The sequence below is a fragment of the Salvelinus namaycush genome, chromosome 21 (assembly GCF_016432855.1).
Source record: "Salvelinus namaycush isolate Seneca chromosome 21, SaNama_1.0, whole genome shotgun sequence".
Lineage (NCBI taxonomy): Eukaryota > Metazoa > Chordata > Actinopteri > Salmoniformes > Salmonidae > Salvelinus > Salvelinus namaycush.
Window position 1 is genome coordinate 39,890,593 of NC_052327.1, and position 22,581 is coordinate 39,913,173.

Below are 22,581 nucleotides of genomic sequence, written 5' to 3' on the forward strand. Positions count from 1 at the left end.
GACTTTGCCACAAGCAGGTCTGTCAGTGTTTGCTGCTAGTTGTAGACAGTGATGTTGTTGTTGTATGTAGCTAATGATATTCTAATGTATTTCATATGGGTTGAGTGCATTTGCTACATCCCACATTAAGACGGGGCCATTGGCGCTGTTAGACCATTTCAACCCATCTCATTGTGATCCATAAGTAATGACTGCTATAGGCGTGCTATGAAAACGGATTATAAGACCATGAAAATCTTATTTGGTGTCAGTTTGTCAGCTGAGTAGGAGTGTGACTTTGTGATTAAGTTTGTGGTCTATATAGTCATGACTGACCCTTATTTAGTCAGTCACAAGTTGGCCTTATTTATAAAACCCTCTTGGGGGGGGGGTGAGGCCTATCTGAGATACCTACTGCAGCCCTCATCCTCCACATACAACACCCGTTCTGCCAGTCACATTCTGTCAAAATCAAATTTTATTTGTCACGTACGTGTTTAGCTGATGTTATTGCAGGTTTAGCAAAATGCTTGTGTTTCTATCTCACAGTGCAGTAATATCTAACAAGTAATATCTAACAATACACACAATCTAAAGTAGAGGAATGGAATTAAGAATATATAAATATTTGGATGAGCAATGTCAGAGCGGCATAGACTAAAATACAGTAGAATAGGATAGAATACAGTATATAAATATGAGATGAGTAATGCAAAATATGTAAACATTATTAAAGTGACTAGTGTTCCATTATTTCAAGTGGCCAGTGATTTCAAGTCTATGTATATAGGGCAGCAGCCTCTAATGTGCTAGTTATGGCTATTTAACAGTCTGATGGCCTTGAGATAGAAGCTGTTTTTCAGTCTCTCGGTCCCAGCTTTGATGCACCTGTACTGACCTCGCCTTCTGGATGATAGCGGGGTGAACAGGCAGTGGCTTGGGTGGTTGTTGTCGATGGTGATATTTTTGACCTTCCTGTGACATCGGGTGCTGTAGGTGTCCTGGAGGGCAGGTACTTTTCCCCAGGTGATGCGTTGGGCAGACCGCACCACCCTCTGGAGAGCCCTGCGGTTGCGGGCGGTGCAGTTGTTGTACCACGCGGTGATACAGCCCGACTGGATGCTCTCTATTGTGCATCTATAAACGTTTGTGAGGGTTTTAGGTGCCAAGCCAAATTTCTTCAGCCTCCTGAGGTTGAAGAGGCGCTGTTGCGCCTTCTTCACCACACTGTCTGTGGGTGGACCATTTCAGTTTGTCAGTGATGTGTACGCAGAGGAACTTGAAGCTTTCCACCTTCTCCGCTGCTTTTCCGTCGATGTGGATAGGGCGGTGCTCCCTCTGCTGTTTCCTGAAGTCCACGATCAGCTCCTTTGTTTTGTTGACGTTGGGTGACAGGTTATTTTCCTGGCACCACACCCCCAGGGCCCTCACCTCCTCCCTGTAGGCTGTCTCGTCATTGTTGTTAATCAGGCCTACTACTGTTGTCGTCTGCAAACTTGATGATTGAGTTGGAGGCATTCGTGGCTACGCAGTCATGGGTGAACAGGGAGTACATGAGGGGGCTGAGCATGCATTCTTGTGGGGCCCCAGTGTTGAGGATCAGCGAAGTGGAGGTGTTGTTTCCTACCTTCACCACCTGGGGGCGGCCCATCAGGAAGTCCAGGACCCAGTTGCACAGGGCGGGGTTCAGACCCAGGGCCTCGAGCTTAATGATGAGGTTGGAGGGTACTATGGTGTTGAATGCTGAGCTATAGTCAATGAACAGCATTCTTACATAGCTATTCCTCTTGTCCAGATGGGATAGGGCAGTGTACAGTGCGATGGCGATTGCATCGTCTGTGGATCTATTGGGGCAGTAAGCAAATTGGGGCGGGTGTCAGGTAAGGTAGAGGTGATTTGATCCTTAACTAGTCTCTCAAAGCACTTCATGATGACAGAAGTGAGTGCTGCGGGGTGAAAGTCATTTAGTTCAGTTACCTTTGCTATCTTGGGTACAGGAACAATGGTGGACATCTTGAAGCATGTGGGGAAACAGAATGGGATAGGGAGAGATTGAATATGTCTGTAAACACTCCAGCCAGCTGGTCTGCGCATTCTCTGAGGACGCGGCTAGGGATGCCATCTGGGCCGGCAGCCTTGCGAGGGTTAACACGCTTAAATGTCTTACTCACGTTGGCCACGGAGAAGGAGAACCCACAGTCCTTGGTAGAGGACGGAGTCGGTGGCACTGTGTTATGCTCAAAGCGGGCGAAGAAGGTGTTTAGCTTGTCGGGAAGCAAGACGTTAATAGTCACAGTGGGTACAACATCTCCTATACACTTCCTGATAAACTCAGTCACCGTATCAGTGTATACGTTTATGTTGTTCTCAGAGGCTACCCGGAACATATCCCAGTCCGCCTGATCAAAACATTCTTGAGGCGTGGATTCCGATTGGTCAGACCAGTGTTGAATAGTCCTTAGCACGGGTACTTCCTGTTTGAGTTTCTGCCTATAGGAAGGGAGGAGCAAAATGGAGTGGTGATCAGATTTGCCGAAGGGAGGGCGGGGGAGGGCATCCTGGAAGTTGTAGTAGCAGTGGTTGAGTGTTTTAGCAGCTCGAGTACTGCAGGCAATGTGTTGATAGAACTTCGGTAACGTTTTCCTCAAATTTAATATGTGGTTTCCAGTTTGCATAAAGTCCAGTGAAGTTCTTTGAGGGCCGTCGCGGTATCGGTTTGAGGGGGAATATACACGTCTGTGACTATAACCAAAGAGAATTCTCTTGGGAGGTAATACGGTCTGCATTTGATTGTGAGGTATTCTAGGTCAGGTGAACATAAAGACTTGAGTTCCTGTATGTTATCACAACCATAACATGAGTAGTTAACCATGAAACATACACCCCCACTCTTCTTCTTCCCGGAAAGATATTTATTCCTGTCTGCGCGATGAACTGAGAACCCAACTGGCTGAGCAGACAGTATATCGCGAGTGTAACGGCTTTCTTCTGTGGACGAAGGATCGGACCAAAGCGCAGCGTGGTTAGTGTTCATCATTTTTAATTAAAGCCAATAAACGTGAACACTACAAACTACAAAACAACAAAATGTGAAAAAAAACGAAACAGTTCTGTCTGGTGCAGACACACGAAGACATGAAGACCATCACCCACAAAACCCAACACAAAACAGGCTACCTAAATATGGCTCCCAATCAGAGACAAACGACTAACACCTGCCTCTGATTGGGAACCATATCAGGCCAAACACAGAAACAGGAAAACTAGACGCACAACATAGAATGCCCACTCAGCTCACGTCCTGACCAACACTAAAACAAAGAAAACACAAAAGAACTATGGTCAGAACGTGACAGCGAGAGAGCCATGTTTCCGTGAAACGGAGTATGTTAGAATCCCTGATGTCTCTCTGGAAGGAAGTCCTTGCCCTGAGATCGTCAACTTTATTATCCAGAGACTGAACATTAGCGAGTAATATATTCGGAAGCGGTGGGTGGTGTGCGCGCCTCCTGAGTTGGACTAAAAGTCCGTTCTGAGTACCTCTGGGATCAGTTCAATTGCCCTGGAGGGTACGAATAAACGATCCGTTTCGGGAAAGTCGTATTCCTGGTCGTAATGCTGGTGAGTTACCCCCACTCTCCTGGGCTAATTAGGTAAGAAATAACACATTAAAAAAACAAAATACTGGGCCTCCCGGGTGGCGCAGTGGTCTAGGGCACTGCATCGCAGCGCTAGCTGCCCCACCAGAGATTCTGGGTTCGCGCCCAGGCTCTGTCGCAGCCGGCCGCGACCGGGAGGTCCGTGGGGCAAAGCACAACAGCGTCGTCCGGGTTAGGGAGGGTTTGGCCGGTAGGGATATCCTTGTCTCATCGCGCACCAGCGACTCCTGTGGCGGGCCGGGCGCAGTGCGCGCTAACCAAGGGAGCCGGGTGCACGGTGTTTCCTCCGACGCATTGGTGCGGCTGGCTTCCGGGTTGGAGGCGCGCTGTGTTAAGAAGCAGTGCGGCTTGGTTGGGTTGTGTTTCGGAGGACGCATGGGTTTCGACCTTCGTCTCTCCCGAGCCCGTACGGGAGTTGTAGCGATGAGACAAGATAGTAATTACTAGCAATTGGATACCACGAAAATTGGGGAGAAAAGGGGGTAAAAAATAAATTAAAATACTGCAAAGTTTTCTAAGAGCTTGAAGCACGGCAGCCCTATCCATCCGCGCCATTCTCCGACACGGAGAATGTTAAAGGTCCCCAAAGCACACACATCCCTGAGTCGCTTCTCTTTTCAGTTCGCTGCAGCTAGCGACTAAAACTTGACAATTTGGTACAGGACCATAGCTTGCTAGTCCTCCTCTGGTACAGGACCATAGCTTGCTGTTCCTCCTCTGGTACAGGACCATTGCTTGCTGTTCCTCCTCTGGTACAGGACCATAGCTTGCTGGCAGTGCTGAGTGATAAACCTACATTTCAGTTATTATTTATTTGTTTTTACTAATTGATTGACCTTTGTTCATTTTATTTGAATTCCATTTAGTTTGTTTTTTTTTCTGTGAGGCTGTGCACAATTTTTCTAGAGATAAATCATATCAGCCTGAACTGTGCGATGTAGTAGGGAGTTATAGTTTCCAACAGGCCAATATTCATACATAGTTTAGCGCAGAAATTGTGGTAATAAACTGAAATAGGCCTAAAACAAATGTAATATACACAACAACTGAAATATTTTATTAAAGTAAAGTGAATAAATGATTGTTGATAAGTGATAAGAAGTCATGGGCAGTCACTACCATCATGGGACTTGTTTTGTTCTGTGTAGCAGCATTCAACCCATATAGTGCATTTAATGTCTTAAAAGATTATCAAACAGAAATCAAACCGACCTCAAAAAGCACTAATCTCTCAGCATTGCTTGCTGGTACACCTCTGGTACAGGACTATAGCTTGCTGGTACACCTCTAGTACAGGACCATAGCTTGCTGGTCCACCTATGGTACAGGTTCCTAGCTTGCTGGTCCACCTCTGGTACAGGACTATAGCTTGCTGGTACATCTCTAGTACAGGACCATACAACCATACAGTACATGACCAAAAGTATGTGGACACCTGCTGGTCGAACATCTCATTCCAAAATCATGGGCATTAATATGGAGTTGGTCCACCCTTTGCTGTTATAACAGCCTCCACTCTTCTAGGAAGGCTTTCCACTAGATGTTGGAACATTGCTACTGGGACATGCTTCCATTCAGTCAAAAGGGCATTAGTGAGGTTGCGCACTGATGTTGGGCGGTTAGGCCTGGCTCGCAGTCGGCATTCCGATGCATCCCCATTGTGTTTGATGGGATTGAGGTCAGGTCTCTGTGCAGGCTAGTCAAGTTCTTCCGGACCGATCTCATCAAACCATTTTTGTGCATAGGAGCATTGTCATGATGAAACAGGAAAGGACCTTCCTGAAACGGTTGCCACAAAGTTGGAAGCACAGAATCGTCTCTAGAATGTGATTTGTGTGCTGTAGCGTTAAGATTTCCCTTCACTGGAATACAGCCCCAGACCATTATTCCTCCTCCGCCGAACTTTAGTTGGCACTATGTATTCAGGCAGGTAGCTTTCTCCTGGCATCCACCAAACCCAGATTTGTCCGTCAGACTGACAGATGGTGAAGTGGGATTCATCACTCTAGAGAACAAGTTTCCACTTATCCAGAGTCCAATGGCGGTGAGCTTTACACCACTCCAGCTTGGCATTATGCATAGTGATCTTAGGCATGTGTGCGTGCGGCTGCTCGGCCATGGAAACCCATTTCATGAAGCTTCTGACAAACAGTTCTTGTGCTGACGTTGCTTCCAGAGGAACCCCCCCTCTTTCTGTCTGTCTCTCTCTCGACTGTTCTGACATGATTGACTAGGCACAAGTGGAAAGTCGATTGGATTAATTGATTAGTTTGCTTGTGTGTGTCAATGTTTAATTGATGGAGGAAAGGTTGATGTTGGAAAGACCAGTGTCGTCTTCTCTTCCACCTAGTTCAATTTAATTTCACCTTTATTTAACCAGGTAGGCTAGTTGAGAACAAGTTCTCATTTACAACTGCGACCTGGCCAAGATAAAGCAAAGCAGTTCAACACATACAACAACACAGTTACACATGTAATAAACAAACATTCTGTCAATAATACATAGAAAAAGTCTATAAACAGTGTGTGCAAATGAGGTAGGATAAGGGAGGTAAGGCAATAAATAGGCCATAGTGGCGAAATAATTACAATATAGCAATTAAACACTGGACTGATAGATGTGCAGAAGATGAGTGTGCAAGTAGAGATACTGGGGTGCAAAGGAGTAAAATATATAACAGTATGGGGATGAGGTAGTTGGATGGGCTATTTACAGATGGGCTATGTACAGGTGCAGTGATCTGTGAGCTGCTCTGACAGCTGGTGCTTGAAGTTAGTGAGGGAGATATGAGTCTCCAGCTTCAGTGATTTTTGCAGTTCGTTCCAGTCATTGCCAGCAGATAACTGGAAGGAAAGGTGGCCAACGGAGGAATTGGCTTTGGGGGTGACCAGTGAAATGTACCTGCTGGAGCGCGTGCTACGGGTGGGTGCTGCTATGGTGACCAGTGAGCTGAGATAAGGCGGGGCTTTACCTAGCAGAGACTTTTATAGATGACCTGGAGCCAGTGGGTTTGGAGACGAATACGAAGCGAGGGCCAGCCAACGAGAGCATACAGGTCACGGGTAGTATATGGGGCTTTGGTGACAAAACGGATGGCACTGTGATGGACTGCATCCAATTTGCTGAGTAGAGTGTTGGAGGCTATTTTGTAAATGACATCGCCAAAGTCAAGGATCGGTAGGATAGTCAGTTTTACGAGGGTATGTTAGGCAGCATGAGTGAAGGATGCTTTGTTGCGAAATAGGAAGCTGATTCTAGATTTAATTTTGGATTGGAGATGTTTAATGTGAGTCTGGAAGGAGAGTTTACAGTCTAACCAGACACCTAGGTATTTGTAGTTGTCCACATATTCTAAATCAGAAATTTAAACTGATGGGTGTCTATACAGTCAACACATACTTTACTGATCATGATAAGCTTATGAACTGTATGGTCAGGATTGTTACACTTTTGCAGCCAGCAGTGGCTTTCTAGATGTATACAGCAGGTGGCTGGCTGTTAATTAATGATGATGAGCGTCTGACCTCTGAGATGCATGCTCTGGATGTTGCTGTACTCTTGTGGTGGGAATATGAATTACAGCCTTTGAAAGCCCAACATCAGCCAGTCTGTATTTGTTCTAATGATTATGTAACCTAAGTAACCTTGCAAATTACATTTCATGTCTTCCAGTTGGCTGTATATCTGTGGTTGATTTATATTCCAGCTTGCATATTTGGGAGGTAGTCCTAGAAAACAAAGGAGGTGATTCATGCAATAGAAACATCTCACCATTTCTTGAATTATATGTATCTAAATCCAAATATTATTGAACCTGTCCGATGTACATTTCACAGTGTCAAACACATTTCTAATGGTGTATAATATTAATAGAACGAGATAAACGAAGAGAATGAGAAGAGATCGGTTAATTGAAGCCCAAACCTAACTTTAGACCTATCCAACACCTATAGAATCATCAAGTGCATCGGTGTAGGGGCTAGGAGTCTATCTGGGATTGGGTGTGACTGCCCCCCCCCCCCCCCCCCCCCCCCCCCCCTCCCCCCCCCTCTCTCTGTGTCCCTCCCCAGGAGAAGCAGGAGGAGTTGGAGGAGCTGAACAAGGAGTTGAGGCAGTGTAACCTGCAGCAGTTCATCCAGCAGGCGGGAGTCCTGCCGACACACACACATTCACGCACAGACCTCAGCGACCAGCTGGACCAGCTAGAACTGGCTCATCTGCTACAGGAAAGATACAGGAACGGAGGTACACACACACACACACACACACACACACACACACACACACACACACACTCTCTCAGAAGATTGCTCCTCCTTAACCTCCGTCTCTCTCCACCAGGCCTGGGCCTGCTCCCCTCAGAGTCGCCACCCCGGCCCACAGCCAAGCAGTTCCTGGGACACCCCCGCAACCTGCAGAACCCGCTGGTGTCCAGCCTCCACCCAGAGGGTGTGTATGTGTGACACTACCTGCCGCTACCCCGCCCTGTCCCACTCCGGCCTTCCCATGCCTCAGCTTGATGTTTTGGGCCATGCCTGGCGACCACACCCATCTGTTCTGGTACTAAGGGTGAAGGTCCAAGCATGGAGCCCCCATCCCCCTCCTAGCCCCCCCAGGTTTCCCTTAACCTTTTGCTGTCCTCTGACTGCCCCTTACGCCTCCTAATGCTATCTGGTTATCTGTTATATTGGTCCATCTACAATCATTATTTTCAACTCTGCTTTGCTAACATCTTACTCATGCACATCTCCCCTCTCTCTTCTCTCTCTCTTTCTTTCCACCCTCTCCCTTTTTCCCTTACTTTCTGATTCTCTCTCTCGACCCCACTCTTTCTCTCTGTTTCTGTCAGTCTCTCTCTCTGTTTCTGTCAGTCTCTCTCTCTGTTTCTGCCAGTCTTTCTCTGTTTCTGTCTCTCTCTGTTTCTGTCAGTCTCTCTCTCTGTTTCTGCCAGTCTTTCTCTGTTTCTGTCTCTCTCTGTTTCTGTCAGTCTTTCTCTGTTTCTGTCAGTCTCTCTCTCTCTGTTTCTGTCAGTCTCTCTCTCTCTGTTTCTGTCAGTATCTCTCTCTCTGTTTCTGTCAGTATCTCTCTCTCTGTTTCTGTCAGTATATCTCTCTCTGTTCTGTCAGTATCTCTCTCTTCTGTTTTCAGTATCTCTCTTCTGTTCTGTCAGTCTCTCTCTCTCTGTTTCTGTCAGTCTCTCTCTCTGTTTCTGTCAGTCTCTCTCTCTGTTTCTGTCAGTCTCTCCTCTGTTTCTGTCAGTCTCTCTCTCTGTTTCTGTCAGTCTCTCTCTGTTCTGCTCTCGTTTCTGTCATTCTCTCTCTCTCTGTTTCTGTCAGTCTCTCTCTCTGTTTCTGTCAGTCTCCCTCTCTCTGTTTCTGTCAGTCTCTCTCTCTCTGTTTCTGTCAGTCTCTCTCTCTCTGTTTCTGTCAGTCTCTCTCTGTTTCTGCCAGTCTCTGTTTCTGTCAGTCTCTCTCTCTCTGTTTCTGTCAGTCTCTCTCTCTCTTTCTGTCAGTCTCCCTCTCTCTGTTTCTGTCAGTATCTCTCTCTCTGTTTCTGTCAGTCTCTCTCTCTCTGTTTCTGTCAGTCTCTGTTTCTGTCAGTATCTCTCTCTCTGTTTCTGTCAGTCTCTCTCTCTCTGTTTCTGTCAGTCTATCTCTATCTCTGTTTCTCTCATCTATCTCTCTCTCTCTCTCTGTCGGTCTCTCTTCTCTTCTGTTTCTGTCGTCTCTCTCTCTCTGTTTCTGTCATTCTCTCTCTCTCTGTTTCTGTCAGTCTCTCTCTCTCTGTTTCTGTCATCTCTCTCTCTCTCTGTTTCTGTCAGTCTCTCTCTCTCTGTTTCTGTCAGTCCTCTCTCTCTGTTTTCTGCCTCTTTATCTGTTCTGCGTCTCTTCTCTCTCTGTTTTCTGTCAGTCTCTCTCTTCTGTTTCTGCCAGTCTCTGTTTCTGTCAGTATCTCTCTCTGTTTCTGTCAGTATTCTCTTCTCTCTGTTTCTGTCAGTATCTCTCTCTCTGTTTCTGTCATTGCTCTCTCTCTCTGTTTCTGTCAGTATCTCTCTCTCTGTTTCTGTCAGTCTCTCTCTATCTGTTTCTGTCAGTCTCTCTATCTGTTTCTGCCAGTCTCTGTTTCTGTCAGTCTCTGTTTCTGTCAGTTTCTCTCTCTGTTTCTGTCAGTCTCTGTTTCTGTCAGTATCTCTCTCTCTGTTTCTGTCAGTATCTATCTCTCTCTCTGTTTCTGTCAGTATCTCTCTCTCTCTCTGTTTCTGTCAGTATCTCTCTCTCTCTGTTTCTGTCAGTATCTCTCTCTCTCTGTTTCTGTCAGTATCTCTCTCTCTGTTTCTGTCAGTATCTCTCTCTCTCTCTGTTTCTGTCAGTATCTCTCTCTCTGTTTCTGTCAGTATCTCTCTCTGTTTCTGTCAGTCGCTCTCTCTGTTTCTGTCAGTCTCTCTCTCTGTTTCTGCCAGTCTCTCTCTCTGTTTCTGCCAGTCTCTCTCTCTGTTTCTGCCAGTCTCTGTTTCTGTCAGTATCTCTCTCTCTGTTTCTGTCAGTATCTCTCTCTCTGTTTTCTGTCAGTATCTCTCTCTCTGTTTCTGTCAGTATCTCTCTCTCTGTTTCTGTCAGTCTCTCTCTCTGTTTCTGTCAGTCTCTTTCTCCTGTTCTGTCATTCTCTCTCTCTCTGTTTCTGTCAGTCTCTCTCTCTCTGTTTCTGTCAGTCTCTCTCTCTCTCTGTTTCTGTCAGTCTCTCTCTCTCTCTGTTTCTGTCAGTCTCTCTCCTCTCTGTTTTCTGTCAGTCTCTCTCTCTCTCTGTTTCTGTCAGTCTCTCTCCTCTCTGTTTCTGTCAGTCTCTCTCTCTCTGTTCTGTCAGTCTCTCTCTCTCCTGTTTCTGTCAGTCTCTCTCTCTCTCTGTTCTGTCAGTCTCTCTCTCTCTCTGTTTCTGTCAGTATCTCTCTCTCTCTCTGTTTCTGTCATTCTCTCCTCTCTCTGTTTCTGTCAGTCTCTCCTCTCTCTGTTTCTGTCAGTCTCTCTCTCTCTCTGTTTCTGTCAGTCTCTCTCTCTCTCTGTTTCTGTCAGTCCTCTCTCTCTCTCTGTTTCTGTCAGTCTCTCTCCTCTCTGTTTCTGTCAGTCTCTCTCTCTCTGTTTTCTGTCTTCTCTCTCTCTCTGTTTCTGCATCTGTTCTCTGTTTCTGCCAGTCTCTGTTTCTGCTCAGTATCTCTCTCTCTGTTTCGTCAGTATCTCTCTATCTGTTTCTGTCAGTCTCTCTCTCTCTGTTTTCTGTCAGTCTCTCTCTCTCTTTCTGTCATGTCTCTCTGTTTCTGTCACTTTCTCTGTTTCTGCCAGTCTCTCTCTCTCTGTTTCTGCCAGTCTCTCTCTCTCTGTTTCTGTCAGTATCTCTCTCTCTCTCTGTTTCTGTCCCTCTCTCTCTCTCTCTCTCTCTGTTTCTGTCTCTCTCTCTCTCTCTCTGTTTCTGTCCCACTCTCTCTCTCTCTCTCTCTCTGTTTCTGTCAGTCTCTCTCTCTCTGTTTCTGTCAGTTCTCTCTCTGTTTCTGTCAGTCTCTCTCTCTGTTTCTGCCAGTCTCTGTTTCTGTCAGTATCTCTCTCTCTGTTTCTGTCAGTATCTCTCTCTCTGTTTCTGTCAGTATCTCTCTCTCTGTTTTTTGTCAGTCTCTCTCTCTGTTTCTGTCAGTCTCTCTCTCTGTTTCTGTCAGTCTCTCTCTCTGTTTTGTCAGTCTCTTCTCTCTGTTTCTGTCAGTCCTCTCTCTCTTGTTTCTGTCAGTCTCTTCTCTCTCTGTTTCTGTCATTCTCTCTCTCTCCTCTGTTTCTGTCAGTCTCTCTCTCTCTGTTTCTGTCAGTCTCCTCTCTGTTTCTGCCAGTCTCTCTCTCTGTTTCTGCCAGTCTCTGTTTCTGTCAGTATCTCTCTCTCTGTTTCTGTCAGTATCTCTCTCTCTGTTTTCTGTCAGTATCTCTCTCTCTGTTTCTGTCAGTATCTCTCTCTCTGTTTCTGTCAGTCTCTCTCTCTGTTTCTGTCAGTCTCTCTCTCTGTTTCGTCAGTCTCTCTCTCTGTTTCTGTCAGTCTCTTCTCTCTGTTTCTGTCAGTCTCTCTCTCTCTCTGTTTCTGTCAGTCTCTCTCTCTCTCTGTTTCTGTCAGTCTCTCTCTCTGTTTCTGTCAGTCTCTCTCTCTCTCTGTTTCTGTCAGTCTCTCTCTCTCTTTTCTGCCAGTCTCTGTTTCTGTCAGTATCTCTCTCTGTTTCTGTCAGTGTCTCTCTCTTCTGTTTCTGTCAGTCTCTCTCTATCTGTTTCTGTCAGTCTCTCTCTATCTGTTTCTGTCAGTCTCTCTCCTATCTGTTTCTGTCAGTCTCTCTCTATCTGTTTCTGTCAGTCTCTCTCTATCTTCTGTTTTCTGTCAGTCTCTCTCTCTGTTTCTGTCAGTCCTCTTCTCTGTTTCTGTCAGTCTCTCTCTCTCTGTTCTTCGGTCTCTCTCTCTCTGTTTCTGTCAGTCTCTCTCTCTCTGTTTTCTGTCAGTCTCTCTCTTCTGTTTCTATCAGTCTCTCTCTCTGTTTCTTCTGCCAGTCTCTGTTTCTGTCCGTACTCTCTCTCTGTTTCTGTCAGTATCTCTCTCTGTTTCTGTCAGTATCTCTCTCTGTTTCTGTCAGTATATCTCTCTCTGTTTCTGTCAGTCTCTCTCTCTCTGTATCTGTCAGTCTCTCTCTGTATCTGTCAGTCTCTCTCTCTCTGTTTCTGTCGGTCTCTCTCTCTCTGTTTCTGTCAGTCTCTCTCTCTCTGTTTCTGTCAGTCTCTCTCTCTCTGTTTCTATCAGTCTCTCTGTTTCTGTCAGTCTCTCTCTCTGTTTCTGCCAGTCTCTGTTTCTGTCAGTATCTCTCTCTCTGTTTCTGTCAGTATCTCTCTCTCTGTTTCTGTCAGTATCTCTCTCTCTGTTTCTGTCAGTATCTCTCTCTGTTTCTGTCAGTTCTCTCTTGTTCTGTCAGTATATCTCTCTTTTCTGTCTATATCTCTCTGTTTCTGTCAGTTCTCTCTCCTGTTTCTGTCAGTATCTCTCTCTCTGTTTCTGTCAGTATCTCCTCTCTGTTTCTGTTCAGTCTCTCTCTCTGTTTCTGTCAGTCTCTCTCTCTCTGTTTCTGTCAGTCTCTCTCTCTCTTTTTCTGCAGTATCTCTCTCTTTTTCTGCCATCTCTGTTTCTGTCAGTATCTCTCTCTCTGTTTCTGTCAGTATCTCTCTCTCTGTTTCTGTCAGTATCTCTCTCTCTGTTTCTGTCAGTATCTCTCTCTCTGTTTGTCAGTATCTCTCCTCTCTGTTTCTGTCGTATCTCCTCTCTCTCTGTTTCTGTCAGTATCTCTCTCTCTGTTTCTGTCAGTATCTCTCTCTCTGTTTCTGTCAGTATCTCTCTCTCTTGTTTCTGTCAGTATCTCTCTCTCTGTTTCTTCAGTCTCTCTCTCTGTTTCTGTCAGTCTCTCTCTCTCTGTTTCTGTCAGTCTCTCTCTCTCTCTCTGTTTCTGTCAGTCTCTCCTCTCTCTGTTTCTGTCAGTCTCTCTCTCTCTCTGTTCTGTCGGTCTCTCTCTCTCTCTCTGTTTCTGTCGTCTCTCTCTCTCTCTGTTTCTGTCAGTCTCTCTCTTCTCTCTTGTTTCTGTCAGTCTCTCTTCTCTGTTTCTGTCAGTCCTCTCTTCTCTGTTTCTGTCAGTCTCTCTTCTCTGTTTCTGTCAGTCTCTCTCTCTCCTGTTTCTGTCAGTCTCTCTCTTTCTCTGTGTCTCTCTCTCTTTCTCTGTTTCTGTCCAGTCTCTCTCTCTCTGTTTCTGTCATATCTCTCTCTTCTGTTTCTGTCAGTCTCTCTCTCTCTGTTTTTGTCAGTCTCTCTCTCTGTTTCTGTCATCTCTTTCTCTCTGTTCTGTCAGCTCTCTCTCTCTGTCTGTCTGTCTCTCTCTCTCTGTTTCTGTCAGTCTCTCTCTCTCTGTTTCTGTCCAGTCTCTCTCTCTCTGTCTCTGTCAGTCTCTCTCTCTCTCTGTTTCTGTCAGTCTCTCTCTCTCTCTGTTTCTGTCAGTCTCTCTCTCTCTCTGTTTCTGTCAGTCTCTCTCTCCTCTGTTTTCTGTCAGTCTCTCTCTCTCTCTGTTTCTGTCAGTCTCTCTCTCTCTGTTTCTGTCATCTCTCTCTCTCTGTTTCTGTCAGTCTCTCTCTCTCTTTTCTGTCATTCTCTCTCTCTGTTCTGCCAGTCTCTCCTCTGTTTCTGCAGTCTCTGTTTCTGTCAGTATCTCTCTCTCTGTTTCTGTCAGTCTCTCTCTCTGTTTCTGTCAGTCTCTCTCTCTGTTTCTGTCAGTCTCTCTCTCTGTTTCTGTCGTCTCTCTCTCTCTGTTTCTGTCTGTCTCTCTCTCTCTGTTTCTGTCTCTCTCTCTGTTTCTGCCAGTTCTCTCTCTCTGTTTCTGTCAGTATCTCTCTCTCTCTCTGTTTCTGTCAGTATCTCTCTCTCTCTCTGTTTCTGTCAGTCTCTCTCTCTCTCTCTTTCTGTCAGTCTCTCTCTCTCTCTCTGTTTCTGTCAGTATCTCTCTCTCTGTTTCTGTCAGTATCTCTCTCTCTGTTTCTGTCAGTCTCTCTCTTGTTTCTGCCAGTCTCTGTTTCTGTCAGTATCTCTCTCTCTTTTCTGTCAGTATCTCTCTCTCTGTTTCTGTCAGTATCTCTCTCTCTGTTTTCTGTCAGTATCTCTCTCTGTGTTTTTGTCAGTCTCTCTCTCTGTTTCTGTCAGTCTCTCTCTCTGTTTCTGTCAGTCTCTCTCTCTCTGTTTCTGTCAGTCTCTCTCTCTCTGTTTTCTTTCAGTCTCTCTCTCTTCTCTGTTTCTGCCAGTCTCTCTCTCTCTCTGTTTCTGCATCTCTGTTTTCTGTCAGTATCTCTCTCTCTGTTTCTGTCAGTATCTCTCTCCTCTGTTCGCTTCTCTTCTGTTTCTGTCAGTATTCTCTCTCTGTTTCTGTCAGTCTCTCTCTCTGTTTCTGTCAGTCTCATCTCTCTCGTTTCTGTCAGTCTCCTTTCTCTCTGTTTCTGTCAGTCTCTCTCTCTCTGTTCTGTCAGTCCTCTCCTCTCTGTTTTCTGTCAGTCTCTCTCTCTCTGTTTCTGTCAGTCTCTCTCTCTCTCGTTTCTGTCAGTCTCTCTCTTCTCTCTGTTTCTGTCATCTCTCTCTTCTCTGTTCTGTCTCTCTCTCTCTGTTCTTCTGCCAGTTCTCTGTTTCTGTCAGTATCTCTCTCTGTTTCTGTCAGTTCCTCTCTATCTGTTCTGTCAGTCTCTCTCTTCTGTTTCTGTCAGTCTCTCTCTATCTGTTTCTGTCAGTCTCTCTCTACTGTTTCTGTCTCTCTCTCTATCGTTTCTGTCAGTTCTCTATCTGTTTCTGTCAGTCTCTCTCTCTATCTGTTTTCTGTCATCTCTCTCTCTGTTTCTGTCAGTCTCTCTCTCTGTTTCTGTCGTCTCTCCTCTCTGTTTCTGTCGTCTCTCTCTCTCTGTTTCTGTCAGTCTCTCTCTCTCTGTTTCTGTCAGTCCTCTCTCTCTCTGTTTCTGTCAGTCTCTCTGTTTCTGTCAGTCTCTCTCTCTGTTTTCTGCCAGTCTCTGTTTCTGTCCGTATCTCTCTCTCTGTTTCTGTCAGTATCTCTCTCTCTGTTCTGTCAGTATCTCTCTCTGTTTCTCGTTTCTCTTGCTTTTCTGTCAGTATCTCTCTCTCTGTTTCTGTCAGTATCTCTCTCTCTGTTTCTGTCAGTATCTCTCTCTCTGTTTCTGTCAGTCTCTCTCTCTGTTTCTGTCTCTCTCTCTCTGTTTCTGTCAGTCTCTCTCTCTCTTTCTGTCATCTCTCTCTCTTTGTTTTTTGTCAGTCTCTCTCTCTGTTTCTGTCAGTCTCTCTCTCTTTTCTGTCAGTCTCTCTCTCTCTCTGTTTGCATCTCTCTCTCTGTTTCTGTCAGTCTCTCTCTCTCTACTGTTTCTGTCAGTCTCTCTCTCCTCTGTTTCGTTCAGTCTCTCTCTCTGTTTCTGCCAGTCTCTCTCTCTGTTTCTGCCAGTCTCTGTTTCTGTCAGTATCTCTCTCTCTGTTTCTGTCTATCTCTCTCTCTGTTCTGTCAGTATCTCTCTCCTGTTTCTGTCAGTATCTCTCTCTCTGTTTCTGTCAGTATCTCCTCTCGTTTCTGTAGTCTCTCTCTCTGTTTCTGTCAGTCTCTCTCTCTGTTTCTGTCAGTCTCTTTCTCTCTGTTTCTGTCAGTCATCTCTCTCTCTCTGTTTCTGTCAGTCTCCTCTCTCTGTTTCTGTCAGTCCTCTTCTCTCTCTGTTTTCTGTCAGTCTCTCTCTCTCTCTGTTTCTGTCAGTCTCTCTCTCTTGTTTTGTCATCTCTCTCTCCTCTGTTTCTGTCAGTCTCCTCTCTTTTCTGTCAGTCCTCTGTTTCTGTCAGTCCTCTCTCTCTCTGTTCTGTCAGTGTCTCTCTCTACTGTTTCTGTCAGTCTCTCTCTATCTGTTTCTGTCAGTCTCTCTCTTCTGTTTTCTGTCAGTCTCTCTCTCTATCTGTTTCTGTCAGTCTCTCTATCTGTTTCTGTCAGTCTCTCTCTATCTGTTTCTGTCAGTCTCTCTCTCTCTGTTTCTGTCAGTCTCTCTCTCTGTTTCTGTCTGTCTCTCTCTCTCTGTTTCTGTCGGTCTCTCTCTCTCTGTTTCTGTCAGTCTCTCTCTCTCTGTTTCTGTCAGTCTCTCTCTCTCTGTTTCTATCAGTCTCTCTGTTTCTGTCAGTCTCTCTCTCTGTTTCTGCCAGTCTCTGTTTCTGTCCGTATCTCTCTCTCTGTTTCTGTCATCTCTGCTCTCTCTGTTTCTGTCAGTATCTCTCTCTGTTCTGTCAGTATCTCTCTCTGTTTCTGTCAGTATCTCTCTCTCTCTGTTTCTGTCAGTATCTCTCTCTCTGTTTGTCAGTTCTCCTCTCTGTTTCTGTCAGTCTCTCTCTCTGTTTCTGTCAGTCTCTCTCTCTCTGTTTCTGTCAGTTCTCTCTCTCTGTTTCTGTCGGTCTCTCTCTCATCTGTTTTCTGTCAGTTCTCTCGTCTCTGTTTCTGTCGGTCTCTCTCTCTCTCTGTTTTCTGTCAGTCTCTCTCTCTGCTCATCTCTGTTTTCTGTCAGTCTCTCTCTCTCTCTGTTTCTGTCCAGTCTCTCTCTTTCTCTGTTTCTGTCAGTCTCTCTTTCTCTGTTTCTGTCAGTCTCTCTCTCTCTCTGTTTCTGTCAGTCTCTCTCTTTCTCTGTTTCTGTCAGTCTCTCTCTTTCTCTGTTTCTGCCAGTCTCTCTCTCTCTGTTTCTGTCAGTATCTCTCTCTCTGTTTCTGTCAGTCTCTCTCTCTCTGTTTTTTGTCAGTCTCTCTCTCTGTTTCTGTCAGTCTCTTTCTCTCTGTTTCTGTCAGTCTCTCTCTCTCTGTTTCTGTCAGTCTCTCTCTCTCTCTGTTTCTGTCAGTCTCTCTCTCTCTGTTTCTGTCAGTCTCTCTCTCTCTCTGTTTCTGTCAGTCTCTCTCTCTCTGTTTCTGTCAGTCTCTCTCTCTCTCTGTTTCTGTCAGTCTCTCTCTCTCTCTGTTTCTGTCAGTCTCTCTCTCTCTGTTTCTGTCAGTCTCTCTCTCTCTCTGTTTCTGTCAGTCTCTCTCTCTCTGTTTCTGTCAGTCTCTCTCTCTCTGTTTCTGTCAGTCTCTCTCTCTCTGTTTCTGTCAGTCTCTCTCTCTGTTTCTGCCAGTCTCTCTCTCTGTTTCTGCCAGTCTCTGTTTCTGTCAGTATCTCTCTCTCTGTTTCTGTCAGTCTCTCTCTCTGTTTCTGTCAGTCTCTCTCTCTGTTTCTGTCGGTCTCTCTCTCTCTGTTTCTGTCAGTCTCTCTCTCTCTGTTTCTGTCAGTCTCTCTGTTTCTGTCAGTCTCTCTCTCTGTTTCTGCCAGTCTCTCTCTCTCTGTTTCTGTCAGTATCTCTCTCTCTCTCTGTTTCTGTCAGTATCTCTCTCTCTCTCTGTTTCTGTCAGTATCTCTCTCTCTCTCTGTTTCTGTCAGTATCTCTCTCTCTCTCTGTTTCTGTCAGTATCTCTCTCTCTGTTTCTGTCAGTATCTCTCTCTCTGTTTCTGTCAGTCTCTCTCTCTGTTTCTGCCAGTCTCTGTTTCTGTCAGTATCTCTCTCTCTGTTTCTGTCAGTATCTCTCTCTCTGTTTCTGTCAGTATCTCTCTCTCTGTTTCTGTCAGTATCTCTCTCTCTGTTTTTTGTCAGTCTCTCTCTCTGTTTCTGTCAGTCTCTCTCTCTGTTTCTGTCAGTCTCTCTCTCTCTGTTTCTGTCAGTCTCTCTCTCTCTGTTTCTGTCAGTCTCTCTCTCTCTGTTTCTGCCAGTCTCTCTCTCTGTTTCTGCCAGTCTCTGTTTCTGTCAGTATCTCTCTCTCTGTTTCTGTCAGTATCTCTCTCTCTGTTTCTGTCAGTATCTCTCTCTCTGTTTCTGTCAGTATCTCTCTCTCTGTTTCTGTCAGTCTCTCTCTCTGTTTCTGTCAGTCTCTCTCTCTGTTTCTGTCAGTCTCTCTCTCTGTTTCTGTCAGTCTCTTCTCTCTGTTTCTGTCAGTCTCTCTCTCTCTGTTTCTGTCAGTCTCTCTCTCTCTGTTTCTGTCAGTCTCTCTCTCTCTGTTTCTGTCAGTCTCTCTCTCTCTGTTTCTGTCAGTCTCTCTCTCTCTCTGTTTCTGTCAGTCTCTCTCTCTCTCTGTTTCTGTCAGTCTCTCTCTCTGTTTCTGCCAGTCTCTGTTTCTGTCAGTATCTCTCTCTGTTTCTGTCAGTGTCTCTCTCTATCTGTTTCTGTCAGTCTCTCTCTATCTGTTTCTGTCAGTCTCTCTCTATCTGTTTCTGTCAGTCTCTCTCTATCTGTTTCTGTCAGTCTCTCTCTATCTGTTTCTGTCAGTCTCTCTATCTGTTTCTGTCAGTCTCTCTCTATCTGTTTCTGTCAGTCTCTCTCTCTGTTTCTGTCAGTCTCTCTCTCTGTTTCTGTCGGTCTCTCTCTCTCTGTTTCTGTCGGTCTCTCTCTCTCTGTTTCTGTCAGTCTCTCTCTCTCTGTTTCTGTCAGTCTCTCTGTTTCTGTCAGTCTCTCTCTCTGTTTCTGCCAGTCTCTGTTTCTGTCCGTATCTCTCTCTCTGTTTCTGTCAGTATCTCTCTCTCTGTTTCTGTCAGTATCTCTCTCTGTTTCTGTCAGTATATCTCTCTCTGTTTCTGTCAGTATCTCTCTCTCTGTTTCTGTCAGTATCTCTCTCTCTGTTTCTGTCAGTATCTCTCTCTCTGTTTCTGTCAGTATCTCTCTCTCTGTTTCTGTCAGTCTCTCTCTCTGTTTCTGTCAGTCTCTCTCTCTGTTTCTGTCAGTCTCTCTCTCTCTGTATCTGTCAGTCTCTCTCTCTCTGTTTTTTGTCAGTCTCTCTCTCTGTTTCTGTCAGTCTCTCTCTCTGTTTCTGTCAGTCTCTCTCTCTCTGTTTCTGTCAGTCTCTCTCTCTCTGTTTCTGTCAGTCTCTCTCTCTCTGTTTCTGTCAGTCTCTCTCTCTCTCTGTTTCTGTCAGTCTCTCTCTCTCTGTTTCTGTCAGTCTCTCTCTCTGTTTCTGCCAGTCTCTCTCTCTGTTTCTGCCAGTCTCTGTTTCTGTCAGTATCTCTCTCTCTGTTTCTGTCAGTATCTCTCTCTCTGTTTCTGTCAGTATCTCTCTCTCTGTTTCTGTCAGTATCTCTCTCTCTGTTTCTGTCAGTATCTCTCTCTCTGTTTCTGTCAGTATCTCTCTCTCTGTTTCTGTCAGTCTCTCTCTCTGTTTCTGTCAGTCTCTCTCTCTGTTTCTGTCAGTCTCTCTCTCTGTTTCTGTCAGTCTCTTTCTCTCTGTTTCTGTCAGTCTCTCTCTCTCTGTTTCTGTCAGTCTCTCTCTCTCTGTTTCTGTCAGTCTCTCTCTCTCTCTGTTTCTGTCAGTCTCTCTCTCTCTCTGTTTCTGTCAGTCTCTCTCTCTCTCTGTTTCTGTCAGTCTCTCTCTCTCTCTGTTTCTGTCAGTCTCTCTCTCTCTCTGTTTCTGTCAGTCTCTCTCTCTGTTTCTGCCAGTCTCTGTTTCTGTCAGTATCTCTCTCTGTTTCTGTCAGTGTCTCTCTCTATCTGTTTCTGTCAGTCTCTCTCTATCTGTTTCTGTCAGTCTCTCTCTATCTGTTTCTGTCAGTCTCTCTCTATCTGTTTCTGTCAGTCTCTCTCTATCTGTTTCTGTCAGTCTCTCTCTCTGTTTCTGTCAGTCTCTCTCTCTGTTTCTGTCAGTCTCTCTCTCTGTTTCTGTCAGTCTCTCTCTCTCTCTGTTTCTGTCAGTCTCTCTCTCTCTCTGTTTCTGTCAGTCTCTCTCTCTCTCTGTTTCTGTCAGTCTCTCTCTCTCTCTGTTTCTGTCAGTCTCTCTCTCTCTCTGTTTCTGTCAGTCTCTCTCTCTCTGTTTCTGTCAGTCTCTCTCTCTCTGTTTCTGTCAGTCTCTCTCTCTGTTTCTGCCAGTCTCTCTCTCTGTTTCTGCCAGTCTCTCTCTCTGTTTCTGCCAGTCTCTGTTTCTGTCAGTATCTCTCTCTCTGTTTCTGTCAGTCTCTCTCTATCTGTTTCTGTCAGTCTCTCTCTATCTGTTTCTGTCAGTCTCTCTCTATCTGTTTCTGTCAGTCTCTCTATCTGTTTCTGTCAGTCTCTCTCTCTGTTTCTGTCAGTCTCTCTCTCTCTCTGTTTCTGTCAGTCTCTCTCTCTCTCTGTTTCTGTCAGTCTCTCTCTCTCTCTGTTTCTGTCAGTCTCTCTCTCTCTCTGTTTCTGTCAGTCTCTCTCTCTCTCTGTTTCTGTCAGTCTCTCTCTCTCTGTTTCTGTCAGTCTCTCTCTCTCTCTGTTTCTGTCAGTCTCTCTCTCTCTGTTTCTGTCAGTCTCTCTCTCTGTTTCTGCCAGTCTCTCTCTCTGTTTCTGCCAGTCTCTGTTTCTGTCAGTATCTCTCTCTCTGTTTCTGTCAGTATCTCTCTCTCTGTTTCTGTCAGTATCTCTCTCTCTGTTTCTGTCAGTATCTCTCTCTCTGTTTCTGTCAGTATCTCTCTCTCTGTTTCTGTCAGTCTCTCTCTCTGTTTCTGTCAGTCTCTCTCTCTGTTTCTGTCAGTCTCTCTCTCTGTTTCTGTCAGTCTCTTTCTCTCTGTTTCTGTCAGTCTCTCTCTCTCTGTTTCTGTCAGTCTCTCTCTCTCTGTTTCTGTCAGTCTCTCTCTCTCTCTGTTTCTGTCAGTCTCTCTCTCTCTCTGTTTCTGTCAGTCTCTCTCTCTCTCTGTTTCTGTCAGTCTCTCTCTCTCTCTGTTTCTGTCAGTCTCTCTCTCTGTTTCTGCCAGTCTCTGTTTCTGTCAGTATCTCTCTCTGTTTCTGTCAGTGTCTCTCTCTATCTGTTTCTGTCAGTCTCTCTCTATCTGTTTCTGTCAGTCTCTCTCTATCTGTTTCTGTCAGTCTCTCTCTATCTGTTTCTGTCAGTCTCTCTCTATCTGTTTCTGTCAGTCTCTCTCTCTGTTTCTGTCAGTCTCTCTCTCTGTTTCTGTCGGTCTCTCTCTCTCTGTTTCTGTCGGTCTCTCTCTCTCTGTTTCTGTCAGTCTCTCTGTTTCTGTCAGTCTCTCTCTGTTTCTGCCAGTCTCTGTTTCTGTCCGTATCTCTCTCTCTGTTTCTGTCAGTATCTCTCTCTCTGTTTCTGTCAGTATCTCTCTCTGTTTCTGTCAGTATATCTCTCTCTGTTTCTGTCAGTATCTCTCTCTCTGTTTCTGTCAGTATCTCTCTCTCTGTTTCTGTCAGTCTCTCTCTCTGTTTCTGTCAGTCTCTCTCTCTGTTTCTGTCAGTCTCTCTCTCTCTGTATCTGTCAGTCTCTCTCTCTCTGTTTTTTGTCAGTCTCTCTCTCTGTTTCTGTCAGTCTCTCTCTGTTTCTGTCAGTCTCTCTCTCTCTGTTTCTGTCAGTCTCTCTCTCTGTTTCTGTCAGTCTCTCTCTCTCTCTGTTTCTGTCAGTCTCTCTCTCTCTGTTTCTGTCAGTCTCTCTCTCTCTGTTTCTGTCAGTCTCTCTCTCTCTGTTTCTGTCAGTCTCTCTCTCTCTGTTTCTGTCAGTCTCTCTCTCTCTCTGTTTCTGTCAGTCTCTCTCTCTGTTTCTGCCAGTCTTTATCTGTTTCTGTCAGTCTCTCTCTCTGTTTCTGTCAGTCTCTCTCTCTGTTTCTGTCAGTCTCTCTCTCTCTGTTTCTGTCAGTCTCTCTCTCTGTTTCTGCCAGTCTCTGTTTCTGTCAGTATCTCTCTCTCTGTTTCTGTCAGTATCTCTCTCTCTGTTTCTGTCAGTATCTCTCTCTCTGTTTCTGTCAGTATCTCTCTCTCTGTTTCTGTCAGTATCTCTCTCTCTGTTTCTGTCAGTATCTCTCTCTCTGTTTCTGTCAGTATCTCTCTCTCTGTTTCTGTCAGTATCTCTCTCTCTGTTTCTGTCAGTATCTCTCTCTGTTTCTGTCAGTATCTCTCTCTCTGTTTCTGTCAGTCTCTCTCTCTCTGTTTCTGTCAGTCTCTCTCTCTCTGTTTCTGTCAGTCTCTCTCTCTCTGTTTCTGTCGGTCTCTCTCTCTCTCTGTTTCTGTCGGTCTCTCTCTCTCTCTGTTTCTGTCGGTCTCTCTCTCTCTCTGTTTCTGTCAGTCTCTCTCTCTCTGTTTCTGTCAGTCTCTCTCTCTCTCTGTTTCTGTCAGTCTCTCTTTCTCTGTTTCTGTCAGTCTCTCTTTCTCTGTTTCTGTCAGTCTCTCTTTCTCTGTTTCTGTCAGTCTCTCTCTCTCTCTGTTTCTGTCAGTCTCTCTCTTTCTCTGTTTCTGTCAGTCTCTCTCTTTCTCTGTTTCTGTCAGTCTCTCTCTTTCTCTGTTTCTGCCAGTCTCTCTCTCTCTCTGTTACTGTCAGTATCTCTCTCTCTTTTTCTGTCAGTATCTCTCTCTCTGTTTC

At 45.3% G+C, this 22,581-nt stretch overlaps 1 protein-coding gene across 3 annotated transcripts in view; it reads left to right on the plus strand.

Annotated features, from left to right (window-relative positions):
* LOC120066372 (ras association domain-containing protein 7-like) overlaps window positions 1-22,581 on the plus strand; it is a 68,205-nt gene that overhangs the window by 42,232 nt on the left and 3,392 nt on the right. For all 3 annotated transcript variants that reach the window (XM_039017694.1, XM_039017695.1, XM_039017693.1), the window contains 2 exons: window positions 7,710-7,884; window positions 7,981-8,088. In XM_039017694.1, the coding sequence (XP_038873622.1) occupies window positions 7,710-7,884; window positions 7,981-8,088 (283 nt within the window). The remainder of the gene's footprint in view (window positions 1-7,709; window positions 7,885-7,980; window positions 8,089-22,581) is intronic.